General features: G+C 44.3%; 1 protein-coding gene across 1 annotated transcript in view; it reads right to left on the bottom strand.

Annotated features, from left to right (window-relative positions):
• LOC149271373 (protein LTV1 homolog) overlaps nucleotides 1–21,321 on the bottom strand; it is a gene marked incomplete at its 5' end in the record, with an annotated part of 43,103 nt that overhangs the window by 10,892 nt on the left and 10,890 nt on the right. Inside the window, 2 exons of the mRNA XM_089507501.1 lie at nucleotides 14,206–14,258; nucleotides 15,331–15,467. Coding sequence (XP_089363627.1) covers nucleotides 14,206–14,258; nucleotides 15,331–15,467 — 190 coding nt within the window. The remainder of the gene's footprint in view (nucleotides 1–14,205; nucleotides 14,259–15,330; nucleotides 15,468–21,321) is intronic.

The raw sequence follows: 21,321 nt of genomic DNA, 5'->3' as shown, positions 1-21,321 counted from the left end.
ACATGAGGTGCATTGTCCACATTTATAATTTAAACATACCACATTATCTAACAAGTCTCACTTTTATCCAGCACAATATAAATCATCGGCTATTGATATATTTGAGAAATTGGTTACAGATGATATTGACAAATTATCAGAAAAGAAACAAAATTTTAATACCAATAATCTTACATCAGGTGAATATCGGGCCCTCAAGAATCTGCGTCAAAATGAAAATGTTGTTATAAAACCAGCAGATAAGGGGGGTGGGTTAGTTCTTTTAGATAGATCTAAATATCTTGATGAATGTTATAAACAGCTTAATGATACAACAGTCTACATAAAATTAAAAAATAATCCTATAAACGACATGAAAAAATCTTTAGTACAAATGTTGGATTATGGAAAATTATGTGGAATTCTAACTAGTAAGGAATACAATTTCTTGAATACAACCTATCCGCGGACACCTACTTTTTACACACTCCCTAAAATTCATAAAGATTTACAGAATCCTCCCGGACGACCAATAGTTTCTGGGATTGGATCGATTTCTGCAAATTTGTCTAAATATATTGATGAGTTTTTACAACCTATGGTGAAAAAAACAAGATCTTATCTAAAAGACACAACAAGTTTGCTACAACAATTGGAAGGGATCCAATGGAAGGATAGTTATTTTTTAGTTACGTGTGATGTATCTTCATTATACACGATAATTCAACATGAAAACGGCTGTGAAGCTATAGGATATTTTTTGAATAGAGAAGAAAACATACCTAAAATACAGGGCGATTTTATAATAAGAGCCATCCAGTGGATTTTACAAAATAATTACTTTTTCTTTAATGACCAATTCTATTTACAACAACGAGGAACGGCGATGGGCACTCGTTTTGCTCCCAGCTATGCCAATCTATTTATGGCATATTGGGAAGAGACGTTTGTCTATTCTTCCCATAGCTGGGAGCAAAATTTGATTGCCTATCGTCGTTATATAGATGATCTGTTTTTTATTTGGGATGGTCCAGCGGAAGGATTGTATTCATTTTTGGAGCATCTTAATACTAATCAGTGGGGGATCAATTTAACCTCAGAACATAGCAAACAACAAATTTCATATCTGGATCTTTTAATATATATTGAACAATCAAAATTATGCACAAAAACTCTTTAAATTAGTGGACACAAATAGTTATATCCTCTATAATAGTGGACACTATAGTCCACGGCTGAATAACATCCCTAAGGGACAGTTCATGCGCATAAAACGTAACTGTTCAAATAATTCTATATACCAACAACAAATTAATAAGGTTAACGATGAATTTATACAAAAAGGTTATCCAGAATCAATATTACAAAAAGCGATGAGGGAGACCGAGATGGTAGAACGGACACATTTATTAACATCCAAAAAAAGGGACGTTCAAGATAATACTAGGGCTGCAACAACTAATCGATAAAATCGATAATAATCGATAATGAAATTCGTTGCCAACGAATTTCATTATCGATTAGTTGAATCGATTATTATCGATTATAAAATGAGGGTTTTTTCAGAGCAAACGCTCTGAAAAATACCCCTCATTATATAATCCGTTTCAGTGACTCACAGCAGCAGCTCCTACTTACCAGCCCCTCCCTGTAATCACTGTGACAACTGGCCCCGCCCCCTTCCTTCTCCCAGAAGGCCAGAACCACATGGCTGTGACACTCATCTAACTGAGTATAAAATTAATATTTGGGCTACTGAAAGTTAGGGGAGGTGGGGGTTAATTTAGGGGCAGTTATGGTTAATGGGGTGTTTAGGGGCAGCTGTGGTTAATAGGGTGTTTGGGGTTAATTTGAGGCAGTTGTGGTTAATGGTATGTTTAGGGTTAATTTAGGGGCTGTTGTGGTTGACAGGGTCTTTAGGGTTAATTTAGGGGATGCTGTGGTTAATGGGGTGTTTAGGGTTAATTTAGGGGCAGTTATGGTTAATGGGGTGTTTAGGGTTAATTTAGGGTAGTTGTTTTGATGGGGTATTTAGAGTTAATTTAGGGGTAGTTATGGTTAATGGGGTGTTTAGGGTTAATTTAATGATGAGGACTGAGGGTTAATTTGATTAATTTAATAAAGTTAACTTAAGTTGCAGCTAGAGATAAAGGGGGGCCAAACTAAGGGGAATCTAAATCCTGGGGGCAGTGAAGATTAACCCAGTACTTATCACAGTGTGCTGTGAACGGGTCTGTGACTCTATGAGGGGACTATGAGATATCTGGGGGGTATAAGGCATATCAGGGGAGGATGGAGTGACATATCTGGGGGTATAAGGCATATGTGGGGAGGGCAGTGTGGCATGTCTGGGGAGGACGGAGTGGTGTATCAGGGTGTATAAGGCATATCTGGGGCCACAGTGGCATATCTGGGGGTAGACTGGAGTGGCATATGTGGGGAGGTAGTGTGGCATGTCTGGGGAGGATGGAGTGGTGTATCAGGGGGTATAAGGCGTATCAGGCACAGTGGCATATGTGGGGGTGGAGTGGTATATGTGGGAGGCAGCATGGAGTGGCATATGTGGGAGGCAGCGTGGAGTGGCATATGTGGGAGGCAGCGTGGAGTGGCAGATGTGGGAGGCAGCGTGGAGTGGCAGATGTGGGAGGCAGCGTGGAGTGGCAGATGTGGGAGGCAGCGTGGAGTGGCAGATGTGGGAGGCAGCGTGGAGTGGCAGATGTGGGAGGCAGCGTGGAGTGGCAGATGTGGGAGGCAGCGTGGAGTGGCATATGTGGGAGGCAGCGTGGAGTGGTATATGTGGGAGGCAGCGTGGAATGGTATATGTGGGAGGCAGCGTGGAGTGGCATATGTGGGAGGCAGCGTGGAGTGGTATATATGGGAGGCAGCGTGGTATATGTGGGAGGCAGCGTGGAGTGGCATATGTGGGAGGCAGCGTGGAGTGGCATATGTGGGAGGCAGCGTGGAGTGGCATATGTGGGAGGCAGCGTGGAGTGGCAGATGTGGGAGGCAGCGTGGAGTGGCAGATGTGGGAGGCAGCGTGGAGTGGCAGATGTGGGAGGCAGCGTGGAGTGGCAGATGTGGGAGGCAGCGTGGAGTGGCATATGTGGGAGGCAGCGTGGAATGGTATATGTGGGAGGCAGCGTGGAATGGTATATGTGGGAGGCAGCGTGGAGTGGCATATGTGGGAGGCAGCGTGGAGTGGTATATATGGGAGGCAGCGTGGTATATGTGGGAGGCAGCGTGGAGTGGCATATGTGGGAGGCAGCGTGGAGTGGCATATGTGGGAGGCAGCGTGGAGTGGCATATGTGGGAGGCAGCGTGGAATGGCATATGTGGGAGGCAGCATGGAATGGTATATGTGGGAGGCAGCGTGGAGTGACATATGTGGGAGGCAGCGTGGAATGGCATATGTGGGAGGCAGCGTGGAATGGCATATGTGGGAGGCAGCGTGGAGTGGTATATGTGGGAAGCAGCGTGGAGTGGTATATGTGGGAGGCAGCGTGGAGTGGAATATGTGGGAGGCAGCGTGGAGTGGCATATGTGGGGGGCAGCGTGGAGTGGCATATGTGGGGGGCAGCGTGGAGTGGCATATGTGGGGGGCAGCGTGGAGTGGCATATGTGGGAGGCAGCGTGGAGTGGCATATGTGGGGGGCAGCGTGGCAAGCCTGGGCTCAAATGTGCATAAATTGGGGGGGGCTGGTTGGGAAATAAAGACAAGAAATGTATTTTATCAAAGTTTTTTTTTATTCTGCTGTTTGTATTTACCATCATTTGTTTATTAAATTATTTTAAATAAATGAAAAATTTACATTCATTTTTTTTATCCGATTAATCGATTAATCGAAAAAATAATCGGCCAACTAATCGATTATGAAAATAATCGTTAGTTGCAGCCCTAGATAATACGATACCTTTAATTTTCAATTATGATAAATGCCATCACGAGTTAAAAAAAATTGTTAAACGTCATTGGTCTATACTTTTAAAGGATGATGACCTGAAACAAATCCTCCCTGAAACCCCTAAAGTGATTTATAGGGGGGCTCCAAATTTGAGTTTAAGTTTAGCTTCTAGTTTTATTAAATCTCAACATAAGGATAATGGATTTATACATAATAATACAGGGTTTTATAAATGTGGACAATGCACCTCATGTCAAGGGACAAACTGTATGAACAGGTCAGCAATTAAAGTGTTCAAGAGTTGTAGAACAGGCAAACAATATAACATAAAAAATGTAATAACATGCCATACTAAAAATGTTATTTATCTATTGGAATGCCCATGTGGACTCCAATATGTTGGAAGAACGGTGAGACCACTTCACAAAAGAATCGATGAACATGTCAGAGCAATAAGGGGAGCTCAAACAAATCACACTGTACCTCTACACTTTAAAGAATGTCACAACAGCGACCCTAAGCACCTTAAATATATAGGTATACAGGTAGTCCAGAGAAATTGGAGAGGAGGAAATTTTATTAAAAAAGTTGGTCAGATTGAGATGAAGTGGGTCTATGTATTGAAAACACTACATCCTATGGGATTGAATCAGGATTTTGATCTATTTAATTTTTTAGATTAATTATTCCCTCATAAAATATGAAACTAATTTATAATTAATATATATGTATATGTGGTTTTAGATATATATTTCTCATATATGTTTTATATGTTTTAAATTATGTAATGTATATCTATTTATATTGGTATTTATACATGATCTTTATAAATATTTTAGGTGAATTAAAGTTTTATTGAAAATTTTTGAAAACATGGATAAACATAATACATCGAGACAATAGGGGGAAAGACATAATAATGAGGGTGGGGTAATGGGGCAGACAAAAAGTCGAGATCGTAAGAGCAGCGGCAATATTCTATCACAGCATTTTTACACAAGTCTGAGTAGCGCTCGGTTGAGAAGCAATGCGGAGTGAGGGCAAGGTCAGTCAGACCGCGTTGGCAAGGTGCCGCGTGCCTCCGTGAGAGACCCACATGAAAACGATAACAGGAACAGACCGACACAAACAAGAATGAGGGAGGAAGGGGGAGGGGAAGGGAGACGGGGGGAAGGAACGGCAAGGGGAGAAGGAACAGTAAACACCGGGAGGGAAGAAGTGCAATAGCAAGAAGTGAGAGCAGCATGGCAGAGGGGAGGGAAAGACACCCAAACGCCCAGTGGGTGATCACTCACGAAGCAGGGAGGCCAAAACGGGAGAAGATTGGAAGGACAACCAGCTAGCCCACACCGCAGTATACGACCCCATCCTGTCCGAAGCCAGATGTACCATCTCCTCCAAGCCCCGAATATCCTCCACACGAGTGACCCATTGGCGCAACGAGGGAACCTCAGAACGTTTCCAATAAAGGGGGATGAGGCTGCGAGCCGCATTGAGAAGGTGGCGAAGGACAGAACGCTTCATCAGCGCCAAGGAGCGCTCCGAGTGAAGAAGGAGGCCCAGTCCCGGAGAAGGCCGAAGCGACTCACCCGTCACCTCCTCCAGACAGCGAAATATCCCAGTCCAATAGGGCTGAAGTCGAGAGCAGCTCCACCAGATGTGCAGGTAAGTGCCCCTCTCCACCCCACACCTCCAACAAAGCGGATCACTCCCCGGCATAACCCTACTGATAGCAACCGGAGTCCTATACCAACGAGACATCAGTTTATAAGCGGTTTCTTGGTACCGCGACGCAATAGAACATTTGTGCGCCAAGACGCAAATCTTCTCCCACTCCTGAGCTGTAAGCACCACACCAAGCTCAGCCTCCCACTTCCCCATAAACGCCGGAGGAACCAAAGAGTCCACTTCCAGAAGAAGGCGGTAAATTGCAGAGATCCCACCTCTAAGGAGGCGATCCCGGCCAGCAAGCTGTTCGAACGGGGTGAGGGGCCGAGTAACATGATGTTTGCCTGGGAGAGACCGCACATATCTCGCCATCTGGGCGTAGCGAAAGCGTTGTAGCAGGGTGCCCTGAATGGAAGGACTAACATGGTCAAAAGCTACAGGGGCATCACCATCCCAGACGGTCGAAACTGTGGCGTCACGGGGCAGTCCCAACGTTTGAAGATAACCGACCTCCAGACCCGGGGCAAAGTCCGGGTTGCCAGCAAGTGGAGTAAGCGGCGACGGAAATAAGGAGAGAGCGCCGCTAACACACCGCCTCCGCCACACCCCCCAGGTCGCCTGCACAAAGGGGTTCAGACTGAGGGAGGACTGAAGCGCCTCGGGGCGGAGCCCCAAGCTGCCCCCGAGGGGTATACGCGTATCAGACTGTTCCATTGCCACCCAAAGCTTGGAGGCCGGACGGAATCTCCACTCAAGGAAACGCAATAAATGGGCAGCACGATAGTAGCCAATGAAGTCAGGCAGAGAAAGACCCCCTCTATCTTTCGGGCGCGTTAGCAGCATGTAACTGAGCCTAGGACGACTGCCCCTCCAAACATATCGCGTCACTAGTGCACGTAAGTCCAAGAAAAAAGACTTTGGGACGACAATCGGCAGGGTCTGAAAAAGATACAAGACTCTCGGGAGGACATTCATTTTGATCACGCTGACTCGCCCGTGCCAAGAGAAATGAGGGAAGTTCCATCGAGCAAGATCGGCGCGTAACTGTTGGAGAAGTCGGGGAAAGTTCACCCTGTAGATTGACGCAAGATCCCTGGGAAGTTGCACCCCTAGATACTTAAGATGGTCCGGACACCACCTGTAGGGAAATGAAGCGCATACAGCGCGTGATTCAGCCGCCGACAGAGACACGTCCAGAACCTCCGATTTATCGGTATTAATCTTAAAATGGGAGAGGGATCCATAGGTCCGCAGTGCAGCGTGGATGTGGGGAAGGGAAACGACAGGCTGGGAGATCGTGAATAACAAATCATCCGCGTAGGCAGAGACCTTGTACTCGCGGCCAGAACAGATCAGACCGCGGACGCTAGGATTGTTCCTGATTGCCTCCAAAAAAGGTTCAAGAGAGACAGCGAAGAGAAGCGGAGACAGGGGGCAGCCCTGCCGCGTCCCATTGTGGATGGGGAAAGAGGCCGTGAGGGCCCCATTCAGTCGTAGACACGCCGAAGGGGATGAGTACAGCGCCATTATCCAGTGGAGCCAGGCCTGCCCGAATCCCATGGCGCATAGGGTCTGGAACATAAAGTCCCAAGCGACCCTATCGAACGCCTTCTCCGCGTCAGTAGACAAGAGGAGAATTTTCTGTCCGGTCGAGCGAGCCAGGTGAATCGTGTTAAGAGCTCGATAGGTCCCATCTCGCCCCTCCCTCCCCGTCATGAAGCCCGACTGGTCAGGATGGATCAGAGAGCCCAGCACCCCCTGCAGCCTAGTGGCCAGCACTTTTGCGAAGATTTTCAAGTCGCAGTTCAAGAGGGAAATGGGCCTATAACTTTGGCAGAGCAGCGGATCTTTACCCTCCTTCGGCAAGACAGTGATTGTGGCCATCAGAGAATGGGGGTGCAGGAGCTCCCCCAGCCGCAACGCGTTAAGGAGCTTCGTGAAAGGAACCCCTAACTGCCCCCAAAACGTGCGGTAGTAGCGGAGGGGGAGGCCATCCGGACCCGGAGCCTTCCCGGCCGCCATCGACTTCACCGCCGCCCACACCTCCTCCTCCCCAATCTCCTCCTCCAATGCCGCGGACTGGTCCGCCGTTAATTTACGGCGCACGTGTTCCTCCAAGTAAGCGCGTATGAGAGGCATCCGACTTGCACCCTCCGTATCGACGGGAAGGTTGTACAGTGAACGATAGTATCGACAGAAGGAGTCGGCGATGTCAGAGGGTAAGCAGGACGTAAGGCCCTCGGACGTTGTAATCCTACTAATGAACAACGACTGCTGTTTGGCACGCATGGCCCGGGCCAGCAGCCGCCCACTCTTATTACCGTGCTCATAGAAAAGGGAGCGGGTACGGAGGAACGTCCGCTGAATATCCTGGTTAAGCAGCGATGTTAAACGACGTCGCAGGTCGTTCAACTCCAGGTAGGTGTGTTCATCACAAGAGCGCTTGTGAAGCGTCTCCAGGACGGCTATCCTCTGAGTGAGGGCCGCGATCTCATGGGTTCGAAGTTTCTTGCGGGCTGAAGCCTTACCAATAAATAGGCCCCTAACGGTGCATTTGTGAGCTTCCCACACCGTGGGCAAAGCCACCTCCGAGTCAACATGATCCCGGAAATACAACGCTAATTGGTCGGACACCTCCTGAACAAAGGCAGCTTCAGAAAGTAGGGAATCATTCAGACGCCAAGAGGTGACAGTGGGCCGATAAAGGCAAGCCCGGAGACGCAGAGTCACCGGGGAGTGATCCGAAACTGTAGAGACCGCAATAGAGCATTGCTCAGCAAGGCCCAAGTGATAGTATTCCATAAGGATAAGGTCTATCCTAGAATAAGTGCGATGCGGGGCAGAATAGCAGGTGTAGTCCCGCTCCCCTGAGTGGAACGCCCGCCAACAATCAACCAGGCGATACTTCCCCAAGAGTGAGTTAAACTGTTTGACATGGGACGGAGGGGCACCAGCGGCACGCGAAGTAGAGTCAAAGCGAGGGTCAGGCGTCACATTAAAGTCCCCCCCCACCAACAGGATGCCCTCCTTAAAGGCCATGAGCTTACGGAGTATGTGCGACAGGGTAGAGCATTGTCTCTGGTTGGGCAGGTACACAGAAGCGAACGTGAAAACTTGGTCCAGGATCGTGCCCTTGACAAATGTGTGTCTACCATCAGGGTCAATCTGGGAAGCAGACAGGAGGAAGGGGGTCCGGCGGGAAATAAGGACCGCCGTCCCACGCGACTTAGAGCCAGAATAGTTACTGCAGTATACCTGCGGGTAGGCCGGGTGACGGAGGGAAGGAGCATCCGCCCCGCGAAGATGGGTCTCTTGTAGGAGAACCACAGAAGGGGCGGGGTTACGAAAGCTCCGGAACACCCGAGACCTCTTCTCAGGAGAGTTAAGGCCCCTCACGTTGAGACTCAAAACCTCAAGGTTTGACTGGCGAAAGGCGGGGGCAGGGGAGGGCATAGCGAGGAGTCAGAGGAGGAAAGGAGAGAAAAGTCAAGGGGGGAAGCAGGGGTAAAAGAGAGGAGGAGGGGAGAAGAGAAAGAAAGAAAAGAGAAAAAAAAAAAAAAGGGGGGGGGGAGGGTAAGGTAAAAGAGGGGAGGGAGGAAGGGAGCACAATAGGAGAAGGAGGGGAGCACAACACGAGAGGGGGAACACTGAACACAAAAACGTAAGCAAGCGCTAGTACCGCTCAACAGCAGGAATCGGCGAGAGCAAAGGCGTTGCAGCCAATCTCTCAAAGTACGGGATACCGATCTGCAAGGGGTAAATGGAAGCGCTACTGCACGTGGCAGCAAGGCAGAAAACTGAAAAACGTGAAGTAAAAACTCCGCAGTACTTCGCAGCCATAGCTCACATAGACAGTGAAAGGAACCAAAACCATCCGGAACAGAACTAAAAAAGCCCAAAACATATCATCGAACATTCGGACCAAACTCCCCAGAGGCGAAGCGCATGTGGGAGTAGTACAGATAACAGGTGTCGAAACGTAAGGAGCAAGACTAGCAGGGACCCCAAAATGGGTACCAGGTGCGGACGGAGTCAGGCCCCCTCGGAGGTAGAGGGGAAGGAAAAAAAAAAAAAAAAAAACGTGGTCAGGGAGCGATGCCGTACAGCATGCTTGGGTGGTCCACAAAACCCTCCAACTTAGCAACCAACTCGCAAATGTGTACAAATCATAATAGTCATAGGAACAACAGAGCAAATAAAGAAAACATCTGGTTATCAAATATAATCAGGTGCATATAGTAGTCACCCAGCGGAAGGTCAAGTGTAAGGCAGTTATGTAGTGCAAGGCGTACATAGATAAATAAAATGAAAATAAATAAATAAATAAATAAATAAATAAAAAAATAATAATAATAAATAAAAAAATACGTGGTCAGGGAGCAATGCCGTACAGCATGCTTGGGTGGTCCACAAAACCCTCCAACTTAGCAACCAACTCGCAAATGTGTACAAATCATAATAGTCATAGGAACAACAGAGCAAATAAAGAAAACATCTGGTTATCAAATATAATCAGGTGCATATAGTAGTCACCCAGCGGAAGGTCAAGTGTAAGGCAGTTATGTAGTGCAAGGCGTACATAGATAAATAAAATGAAAAAAATAAAAAAAAAAATAAAAAATAAAAATACGTGGTCAGGGAGCGATGCCGTACAGCATGCTCGGGTGGTCCACAAAACCCTCCAACGTAGCAACCAACCTGCAAATGCGTACAAATCGTAGTAGTTATAGGAACAACAGTGCAAATGAAGAAAACATCAGGGTATCAAATATAATCAGGTACATACAGTAGCTACCCAGCGGAAGGTCAAGTGTAGTGCAAGGCGTACATATATAGATAAAATAAAAAAAATAAAAAAAAACGTGGTCAGGGAGCGATGCCGTACAGCATGCTCGGGTGGTCCACAAAACCCTCCAACTTAGCAACCAACTCGCAAATGTGTATAAATCATAATAGTCATAGGAACAACAGAGCAAATAAAGAAAACATCTGGTTATCAAATATAATCAGGCACATATAGTAGTCACCCAGCGGAGGGTCAAGTGTAAGGCAGTGATGTAGTGCAAGGCGTACATAAATAAAAAAAAAAAAAAAAAAAAAAAACGTGGTCAGGGAGCGATGCCGTACAGCATGCTCGGGTGGTCCACAAAACCCTCCAACTTAGCAACCAACCCGCAAATGTGTACAAATCATATTGGTTATAGGAACAACAGAGCAAATCATCTGGTTATCAAATATAATCAGGTACATATAGTAGCCACCCAGCGGAAGGTCAAGTGTAATGCAGTTATGTGGTGCAAGGCGTACATATATAGATTAAAAAAAAAAAACAAAAAAAAAAAACAAAAAAAAAACCCTCACACCCCCAAGGGAACTACATAGAGACGAGTCGGAACAGGTACGTCACAGGTTACTCCTCAGGCGCCGTGGGATAGCGACTCCCATCATCCACGTCTCCTCCCCGTCTCGGCCTGGATCGCCTCCGCGCCGGAACATCACGGGAAGCAGGAACTGAGGAAAACCCCGCAAGGGCCCAGTCGCCAACGTGTGGAGGAGGTATTCCTAATGCGAGGGTCACCTCCGCTACATCACGGTGTGTCTTCACGTGAAAAGTGGAGCCTCCATGTAGAATAGAGAGCTGGAAGGGGAACCCCCAGCGGTATCGAATGCTCCGGTCCCGGAGCAAAGACGTAAGCGGCCGCAGCAGTCGTCGGTTGCGCAAAGTGATCGCGGAGAGATCCTGGAACAGCGCCAATTGTTGGCCTTCGAAGGTAAGTGAGCGCAAATTACGCGCCGTATTCATGACTTCTTCTTTCACAGTAAAGTCCTGAAAACAACAAATTACGTCTCTGGGTGGATCTGTGGGCCTACCGCGGGGCCGCAAAGCGCGATGCGCTCTATCCAGGCGTATGGGGGAGTCCAGGTCGCGGCCCAACACCGTGTTAAAGAGCCGTTGCAGCAGCGCCCGGAGGTCTTCAGGACCGTCAGTTTCACGCAGGCCCCGCACCCGCACGTTGTTGCGCCTACCTCTGTTTTCGAGGTCCTCTACCGATCGCCGCAGTTCTGTCGCCAGGCCGGTCAGATGAGAGGTCGTCCGCTGCAGTTCCAACACCTGTTGCGCGGTACGAGTATGCGAATCCTCGAGGTGAGTAGTTCGCCGCTCCACGCCAGCCATATCCGCGCGGAGGGCCGCAACCTCTTCATGTAAGGTGCGCTTGACCTCCGCGATCAGGTTGCTGAAATCGGCCTTAGTAGGTAGGGACCGGAACAACTCCTGCAATGCCTCAGCCGATGGGGACGCTCCGGCGGGTGGCGGCGAACGCGAAGGCTCCTCAGACAGCGTGGTACTGGCCGGTGAGGACGCCATGTTGGGCGACGGGGGCTGCGTGTCTAAGACCGCAGGAGTCTGGAAATAAGTGCGGAGCGAGAGCCCCGACGAGCTCGGTCGCGGCTCAGGTGGTTCCTGGTGCTGGGAAGAACGTTTGGGTTTGCCCATGTTGGTCCGTATCGCCGGATGGGTGCGGATTGTAGTGAGCAGGCAGCGGAGCTAAGGGATCAAGCAGCCATCTTCCAGCTAGGCAAGCCACGCCCCCCTTTATAAATATTTTACTAATATGTGAGAAACACTACATGCCCCATATGGATGGGTTTGATAGGTCTCTGAGCCAATTTCTAACTTATTATGATTAAAATGCTTTATAGTTAAGTGTGTTTTTAATTCATTCTCTTTGTGCAATATGGACATTGTTATAGATATTTTTATGGACACTTAAATATGGGTGCTGAATATGGACAAACTTTTATACATAATGCATTCTAATATTATTGGATTTAAACATCAGCTGCACATAAAGGGACTCCACCTGGCAGATCTAATGCAGCAGAGCATATAAGGATAATGAAGAGGAGGGACTGGTATGCATCTGAGGAAGCCTGATTGGGTGAAACGCGTTATGCAAATTGGCGATACGCCCACCTGGAAGTAGCACAAACTTTGTTTGCTTGTTGCAAGCATATCGTTTTTTAGATTTTACTACTAATAAATTGCTATTTTTACTTTCAAATCCTCCTCTTCATTTTGACCTCCTGTATATCTTGAGCTGATGCTCATTGAGGAACAACAACATTGAGTGGAACACCACAAAGCTGCTGTTTTCCAGAAACTATTGGATCCTATGATATTTCTACACAGACGCCCTATAGTTTGAGCAAACTTGGTTGCTCAAAAGATTGTGAGTACCAATCTTATAGGAGGGTTAATATCTCTTGTATAAACAATATTATACTATTATCTATATGCTTCTTTTATTTTTCATGTGAACCTGCTGAGAGTCTCATAGAAGACATCACATGTGATTTGAATCTAAGTATACCTGTTTTTTTTTGTTTTTTTATTTATTTACTATGCACGTGGGTGTTATTTTGTAAGGACGGATATGTTCAAATATTGCATAACACTATTAATATAGAGTTATTACAAACGGAGCGCTGCACTCTCTTTTGTTTGTTTTATTGTCACGTAGGGGTTAAGTGTTAAGTGCTGGCAGCTATTTATACTCACTTTATATATCAAAATATTTATCAGAAGCGCCGTCATTCACTTTATTTTTAGCTTTTACATGGTGGAATCTCACCCTTGTGACGGCACGGGGTTAATAAGTGCCATCCATAACAATTATTACGACCATCTGGGGTTAAACGTTGCAGTGCCTGAGCAGTTGCCATTGTTTTATGATGTATCCCACTTCCATAAGAGTGTTGTGTATTGCCTACGTTCCCTTCCCTTCCCATCCTACCCCATCCATGTGTCCCCTGCCCACAAACTTCGGCTCTCGTAGCCCAGACACCCCTGCAGAGACTGGGGATCCCTGGTCGCTAGCGCCGCGAGAGAAGCATCAGACTGCCGGCGCGGCTATCGGGCACGCGCCAGCTATCCCGCGGTCCGCTTCAAACTACTGCCGCTCGGGGTCCCTTCGACCGATCATGTCGCTTTTTGGACCGGATATTCCTGGACCCTGAGTGCCCCCTCGAAACCCCCGAGATTGGCGCTGCTCCTTCGGGATCACCCCGACGACCAAAGTATACGGACATTGTGGGGCTCGGTTGCCTAAGTGTGGTGCCGGACTGTCTGGGCAGGACGGGAAGATGCGTCCTGATTTATGACCTTTTTATCACCTAACCCGTATATAAGCCTGTGTGTTTCCCAATAAAGTCTGTTACTTCCCTGGAACATTAGTGGCGTCTAATGCTTCAGGGGCCCGTTGGATCACTGGTTGTCCCTGTCAGGACAACTACGGCACTGTATTCAGCATCGCCTCGGCGGGATGTGGTGCCGGGAAACTAGAGTCACCGTACCAGTTTGTGAGCCCTGTAGTGCTGGTATCGGATAGCGCTCGAAGAGGTTAACCCCTCAGTCCCGGCAGGAAGCATCGCAGAACCGACGGGCGTACCCAGCCGGGGTACAAGGCGTGCCCGTGACAATTGTCACGCTGTGTAAGAGTGCAGCAACCCATGGTGACTGGCGATAGAAATTTAAACTGTAACACAAGAAGGCCAAGCTCATCTCTATGTCAACATATCTATAAGTAGCATCTGTTATATTAATAAGATAAAAACAGGTGTGGTAAAAATGAAAAAGCCATGAAAATTACTATACCTTTGGTGAATCCTTGATAATTTGGGGGTGATTATATAAATTAGAATATGTACCTGTTGCAAGAAAAAAAAAGTATTACCACTTATACAAACGTCAGATAAATATATAGATTCTGGTAGCGTAAATAAGGGTGCCTCTCGTGCCACTCGTCAGGGGGTGCTTGGTGGGCCAGCCAAACAATGTCTATGCAGCCCAGTGGCCAACTACCCGGGTCTGAGTTAGGCGGTCGTCGGGCCGCATAGACGTCTGCGCAGCCCCCAATGACGCTTGACCAGGACCAGTGAAATATGCAAGGGTTAAGAGGGCGCAGTAAAGTGAAAGGGTAATGAATGTTAGGAGGGAATAGGTGGCACAGGCAGGCTGTTTTAGGGGCAGAGGCCTACCACATCAATGTCTATCTTAGTGATAGGGGCATGCTGCACTACCGTCAATGTCTTGTTCAGTATATAGTAATAGGAGTAATGCTGTACCATATCTGTTCAGTAAATGTTATTATACAATTATAGTATTATATAAAATATATATATATATATACCTAGAGTATTTATATATTACACACCTGATAGATTCCATGGTGGTAAAAGTCGTGTGTTAGATGGGCAATGCCTTTGGTCTTTTAGCTCTTCATGTGTATGATCTTCAAAAAAAATATGGCTGGTGCTAGTTTGTGGCCATATCCGCACAGTGTATTGTTATAGGAAACTCCCAAATGAATGCTGCATTAAGAACATTTACATGGTATTGCTATTAAAGGGACACTCTAGGTGCCATATTACTTTAATATAGAAGACAGCTGAACACACATCCTGACACCCCATATATTCCTCTTTAGTCATCTCCAATTTCTTGGTAGAAAGCACTCCAACTCATTTCAATGAGAATGCTTTCCTGAGACCTATTGGTTGCTTCAAGAGGACTGGTGGAGGCTAGGGACAGACACTTCTCCCTAAGGTAAATAATTTGTTCCACTTTTTAATAACGCATATTAAAGTACTTGGGAAGTACTTTAAATTAAAGGTTTTTCATATTGCACACAGACTGAAATCTCATAGGGGAGCATAATGTACTGTTATGGTAAGGTTTGCATTTCCTGTCAGGAATAAACCTGTAAACCATTATACTTACTCAGAATAGATTCACAGTCCCACTTTTCATGAGGCTCCTCTACTACTATAGTCTGCATTTCTTCCTTATCCTCTTCGGCTTCCTCAACAATCATTTGCATCCCCTCTCTGGGTGATAGTTCATCGAGTTTAACACATCTACAAAAGAAAATTAATGAACATTAAAACTGTCTGTAACTAATACTTTCTTTGCAAAACAATAGGAACATACACCAGATCGACATTAGGCAAAAGATTGGAAATACATGATTTCACATTTTGCGCCTATATATATATATATATATATATATATATATATATATAAATATATACCGTATTTGCTCGATTATAAGACAAGTTTTTTTTCAGAGCAAATGCTCTGAAAAATACCCCTCGTCTTCTAATCGAGGTCGTCTTCTAATCAGACCTCAAAATGTCCGCTGGGGCCATGCTGCTTACCGGGCTTTGGTAACTGGAAGCTAGAAGAGTGTCACATAACTCTGCCTTCCCCCCTCTTTCCTCTGGGGACGGGGCCAGAGAAGTTGCTCGCACAGCCGGGCCCCTGCAGAAGTCTTCGAGTGAGAGATCTGCAGCTCAGGTAAGTGGGTGGGGGAGGGTTTTTTGTGATTAATGTGTGAAGTATGTGTGATTAATGGAATGAATGAGTATTTAAATGTTTGTGAATGAGTGTGTGTTAGTATGGATGTGTAAGGGGGGTGATGGTGGTAGCATGGCATAGGGAGGCTGTACTCTGACTCCTATCATCCCCAGGTTCCAGCATGTACTGGGTGCCTTGGCTTGATAGGAGTGTGATTGCTGTTAGCAGTTATATATATATATATATATATATATATATACCTCCAGAAATGCCTTTTAACCCCCTATATGCCACTCTGCCCCATGATATGCCTTTTAACCCCCTATTTGCTACTCTGGCATATAGGGGATTAAAAGGCATATCATGGGGCAGAGTGGCATATAGGAGGGTATAAGACATTTCTGGAGGCAGAGTGGCATATAGAGGGTTAAAAGGCACATCATGGGGCAGAGTGGCAAATAGGGGGTATAAGGCATTTCTGGGGGCAGAGTGGCAACCCTGGGGGCAGATGTGCATAACTGGGGGGGCAGGTTGGCAAATAAAAGGAAATAAAAAAAATATATATTTTTCTCAATCATAGCTTTTATTAACCCCTTGATGACAATTGCCGGTCCGGGCACGTCACGGAAAAACATGTCGTTAACGACAAATGACGTGCCAGGACCGTCATTTGTTAAAACGGGTAAAAAAAAAATCGATCCGTGATCGATTTTTTTTACCCAAACGGCGTTGCTGTAATGCCTCGACCTCGAAGCATTCAGCAACGCCATGATCGGAATCAGGGGCCATGTCTGGCCCCTCCCCGGGGCGTCAACATCCGCCATACAATGTATGGCGGCGAACGCCCGTTTTAAAAGTGTTTAGTAGGCGATCAACAATCACCTCCTAAACTTAAATGGTGTCGCTGGAATGCCTCGATCAGGAGGCATCCAGCGACACCAAACACTTAACTCTTGATGGACTGTGACCGCTCCGGAGAGCGGTCACAGCCGCAGCTGCCGGTGATCTTCGCCATCAGCAAGATGGCGGCGGCCCGGGAAAAAAAATAATAAAGACGAAAAAGTTCGCTAGACGGTCTCCTGACCCTCTAGAGAACCCTGGCTCCACTTGCAGGTTGAATACAGGTACTGCATTCAACCATGCAAGTCAATGGAGCCCAGCTTTCTAATCACAGTGTGATTAGAAAAAAATTAATTAAAAATAAAATAAAATTAATAATCATTAGAAAAAAAATAGTAAAAAACCAGTAAAATGTAAAAATAATTTCCCTCTGATGTCACTATCAGGGGAACCTTCAAGTTGAAAAAAAATGTTAAAAATGTTTTAAAAAAGGCAAAAAAAAATGAAAATATATATAAAAAATATATTTTTGTGAGCAAGTCCTAAAATTAGCACATTAGCTTACAACAATTCTCGCATGGAAAGAGTTAAAATACTGGCATATTAAGTGCCCATGGGGTGTCTACTTTTAAAAAAATGTATGATTTGATGGGGTAAATTGAATTGGCCGGATTCAACAATGTCCCAATTATCCCGGGGGGGAAGGATGGCCACACATCTAATTTCCAATTAGAAAAATGCACACGTACCAAATGTGGCCTTTTAGTTCCCCCCAAAAATGACAAACCCATGCATGTGGGGTATCACTGTACTCAGGAGATGTTGCTGAACACATATTGGGGTGTCGTGTGACAGCGGCATATACCAGGAGCTGTAAATTCATACATAAAGTAGGTGTGTGTGGGAAAAATACACACACAAAAATACTACTGCAAACTTTGAAAAAATGCTGGTGGTAAAATGTGTGCATGCAAAGAGTTAAAATACCAGCATTTAAAATACCCTGGGGTGTCTAGTTTTCAAAAATATATGGTTTTGTTGGGCACACTGAAATGGCCCGGCTCAAAGATGTACCAAATAGGGCATGGGCAGTGGATCCCCAAATGCCAAAGTTCAACATTGAAAAATGTGCATGCCCCAAATGTGGCCCTTTTGCCCCCAAACAGCCAGGCAATATCATTCATGTGGGGTATCACCGCGCTCAGATGTTGCTGAACACATATTGGGGTGTTTTGTGATAGTGACATATACGAGAACTTTTTAATTCATACCTGAAGTAAAATGTGTGTGAAAAAACAAATGCAAAAAAATGACTACCACAAAGTTTGACAAAGACTGGTGGTAGATATGGTGCATGGAAAGAGTTAAAATACTAGCATTTGAAATACCCTGGGGTGTCTAGTTTGTCAAAAATATATGGCTTTATTGGGCATACTGAAATGGCCCGGCTCAAAGATGTACCAAATAGGGCATGGGCAGTGGATCCCCAAATGCCAAAGTTCAACATTGAAAATGCGCATGCCCCAAATGTGGCCCTTTTGCCCCCAAACAGCCAGGCAAAATCATTCATGTGAGGTATCGCTGTACTCAGGAGATGTTGCTAAACACATATTGGGGTGTTTTATGATAGTGACATATACCAGAACCTGTTTATTCATACCTAAAGTAAAATGTGTGTGAAAAAACAAATGCAAAAAAAAAGACTACCATAAAGTTTGACAAAGGCTGATGGTAGAATTAGTGCTTGGAAATGGTTAAAATACTAGCACTTGGAATACCCTGGGCTGTCTAGTTTTCAAAAATATATGACTTGATGGGGTAAATTGCATTGGCTGGCTTCAAAGATACCCAAAATGGCACATGGGGGGAAGAATTACCAGATTTGGAAAAAAGGCTTTGAAATAGCAAAACGCTACCTGTACTTTTTGCCCCATAATATGTAGAAAAAAAGCAAAAAAACATAAAAACATTGGGTATTTCTAAACTCAGGACAAATAGTAGAATCTATTTAGCAGGTTTTTCATTACCTTTTATAGATGAGTAAAAGATTTTTCAACTAAAAGTTATAAACAGTCATTTTTTTCTAAATTTTTCACCATATTTTATACTTTTTTTAATAGTAAATAATATGATACAAACAAAACAATGTCATCTAAAGAAAGCCCTTCTTGTCCTGAAAAAAACCAATATCTAATGTGTGTGGGTTCAGTAAACGGGAAAGAAGAAAATTACAGCTAAACACGAGCAGCGCAGAAATGTTAAAACGGCCATTGTCACGAAGGGTACAAAAAGTAAAATCAGCCTTTGTCACGAAGGGGTTAAATATGAAAATATTGTTTACATGAATTCATATTTACTAGTGGAACTTTTTTTTCCTATAGGGTAGTCTTATATTCAGGCTTTTTGTTTTTTTCCTAAATTAATATAATCAGTCTTATAATCAGGGTCGTCATATAATCGAGCAAATACGATATACCGTATTTGCTCGATTATAAGACGACCCCCCAAATCTGAATATTAATTTAAGAAAAAAAAAAGAAAAAGCCTGAATATAAGACGACCCTATAGGAAAAATGTTTTACCAGTAAATGTTAATTCATGTAAACTATTTTTTTAATAAAAGCTATGATTGAGAAAAATATTTTGGTTTTATTTCCTTCACATCAATATTTAATACACAGAACATTTTAAAGGTCTTACTATTATATTTCATATCAAAATTTTATTAATTTTCCATACATAGAAAAAAAAGACAATTTTTACAATAACCAATAATACGTACAGTCGACAGACAGTGACAAATAAGCCTCTAATTCGGGATGCAACGAAATTATAGGGAAACAATATATCTCCTACTACACAATTTCCAGGAGCTGTATGCATTTCTCCCACTTTTTAACCTTACTTATACTATATCCAACTGATTTTGTTATGCCCAGTTCCATTTTACAATGGTATAATGATCGTAATCTTATCTCTGACCACTGAGGGACCTTATTACTTTTCCAATATTTGGCTATCAGTATCTTAGTAGGCAGAAGTATATGAATTATTAAATATATGTCTACCTTTGGACCTGATGGACAGTCCAGATGTAAAAGAGCAAAATCTGGAGTAAAGGGCAGCTTAAATCCAATCAATCTCTCGATATGGTCAAAGACCTTTCTCCAAAGATCTTTTATTTGAGGCCATAACCACCAGGTATGTATATAATCCCCATTTTCAGATCCACATCTCCAACATATTGCTTCTGTTTTTCCATACATTTTTGCTAATTTAGAAGGAACATGGTACCATCTATAACCCACCTTATAAAAATTTTCCCTAGTATTCAAACAACGTATAGCTTTATTGACCCACCGTATCGAATCTAACCAAGATTCCCAGGGTATTGTCCTCCTTAAATCCCTTTCCTATAACTTAATTGCCGAAATCTGCGTGTATTTTTGATGGGATCTAATGAGGGTTAAGCATCTAGAAATCATACCCTTAGTATTCCTCATACTATAGATTCTTTTAAGTTGTTTCAGATCTTCTCCATTATACAGTAGATTACATTTTGAAATAAAGCCCTTAATTCTTAAATATGAGAATATCTCTTTGGAGGGTATAGAAAACTCCTCCTGAATCTGGGGAAAGGATTTAAATTCATTGTCTAGATATAGATCTTGAACAATATAAATACCTGCTTGTTTCCATGGGTTTAGATTTAGATTATCTATATTGCCTGAGATTACATCTAAGGGGAGAAAATTCCCTAGCGTATTATGTAAACCTAGTTTTTTTTTGGTCCGATTCCATACGTCTAGTATACTTTCTAAGACTAGAGATCTTTCTCTCCATATTTTTTCCCTGCTTCCAGATCTTATAATCCATGGTAAAGATGCGATATCTCTACAGCCAATCATTTTTCCTTCAATTTGATACCATATCTCGTCTCTAGTTTCCTTTATCTGGGAGGCCATTACATGGGCTAGCATACATGCATCATGATATTCCACAATATTTGGTATTCCAAGTCCTCCTCCTCTGGTTTTCTTAGAAAGGAGTTTTAGACTTATTCTAGGTTTTTTATTTAGCCAAATGAACTTATTAAAAGCTGTCTGGATCATACGTAACCAAGATTTGGGGACTTGTAGAGGTAACATCTGAAATAGATATGTCCATTTGGGAAGAATATATGATTTAATAGTATTTATTCTACCGGTCCAAGAAATTTCTTTCCTTTTCCAGTCTTTTAAAATTTTATTGGTAGATCTTAATAACGGTAGAAAATTAGTCTCTACTATCCTTACAGGGTCCTTAGAAATCTTAATCCCTAGGTACTCTATATAATCTTTAGCCCAGATAAAATTGGATTTTATAAATCTTAATTCTTCTTGTCTTAAATTATTTGCCATAAGAACAGTTTTATTAATATTCACTTTATAGTTGGAATATTTAGAATAAATTTCAATCACTCGCATTAATTCAGGTAAGGATGTTCTAGGTTGTTCTAAAAAAAGAAGGATATCGTCTGCGTATAAGATAATCTTACTTACTAGCGTATTAATTCTAAAGCCATATATGTCCTGG

This window comes from Sceloporus occidentalis, unplaced genomic scaffold (assembly GCF_023333645.1).
Source record: "Sceloporus occidentalis isolate IW3139 unplaced genomic scaffold, rSceOcc1.0.p SCAF_528, whole genome shotgun sequence".
NCBI lineage: Eukaryota > Metazoa > Chordata > Lepidosauria > Squamata > Phrynosomatidae > Sceloporus > Sceloporus occidentalis.
Note: the sequence above shows the minus strand (reverse complement) of the source record. Positions and strands in the feature narration are given on the sequence as shown.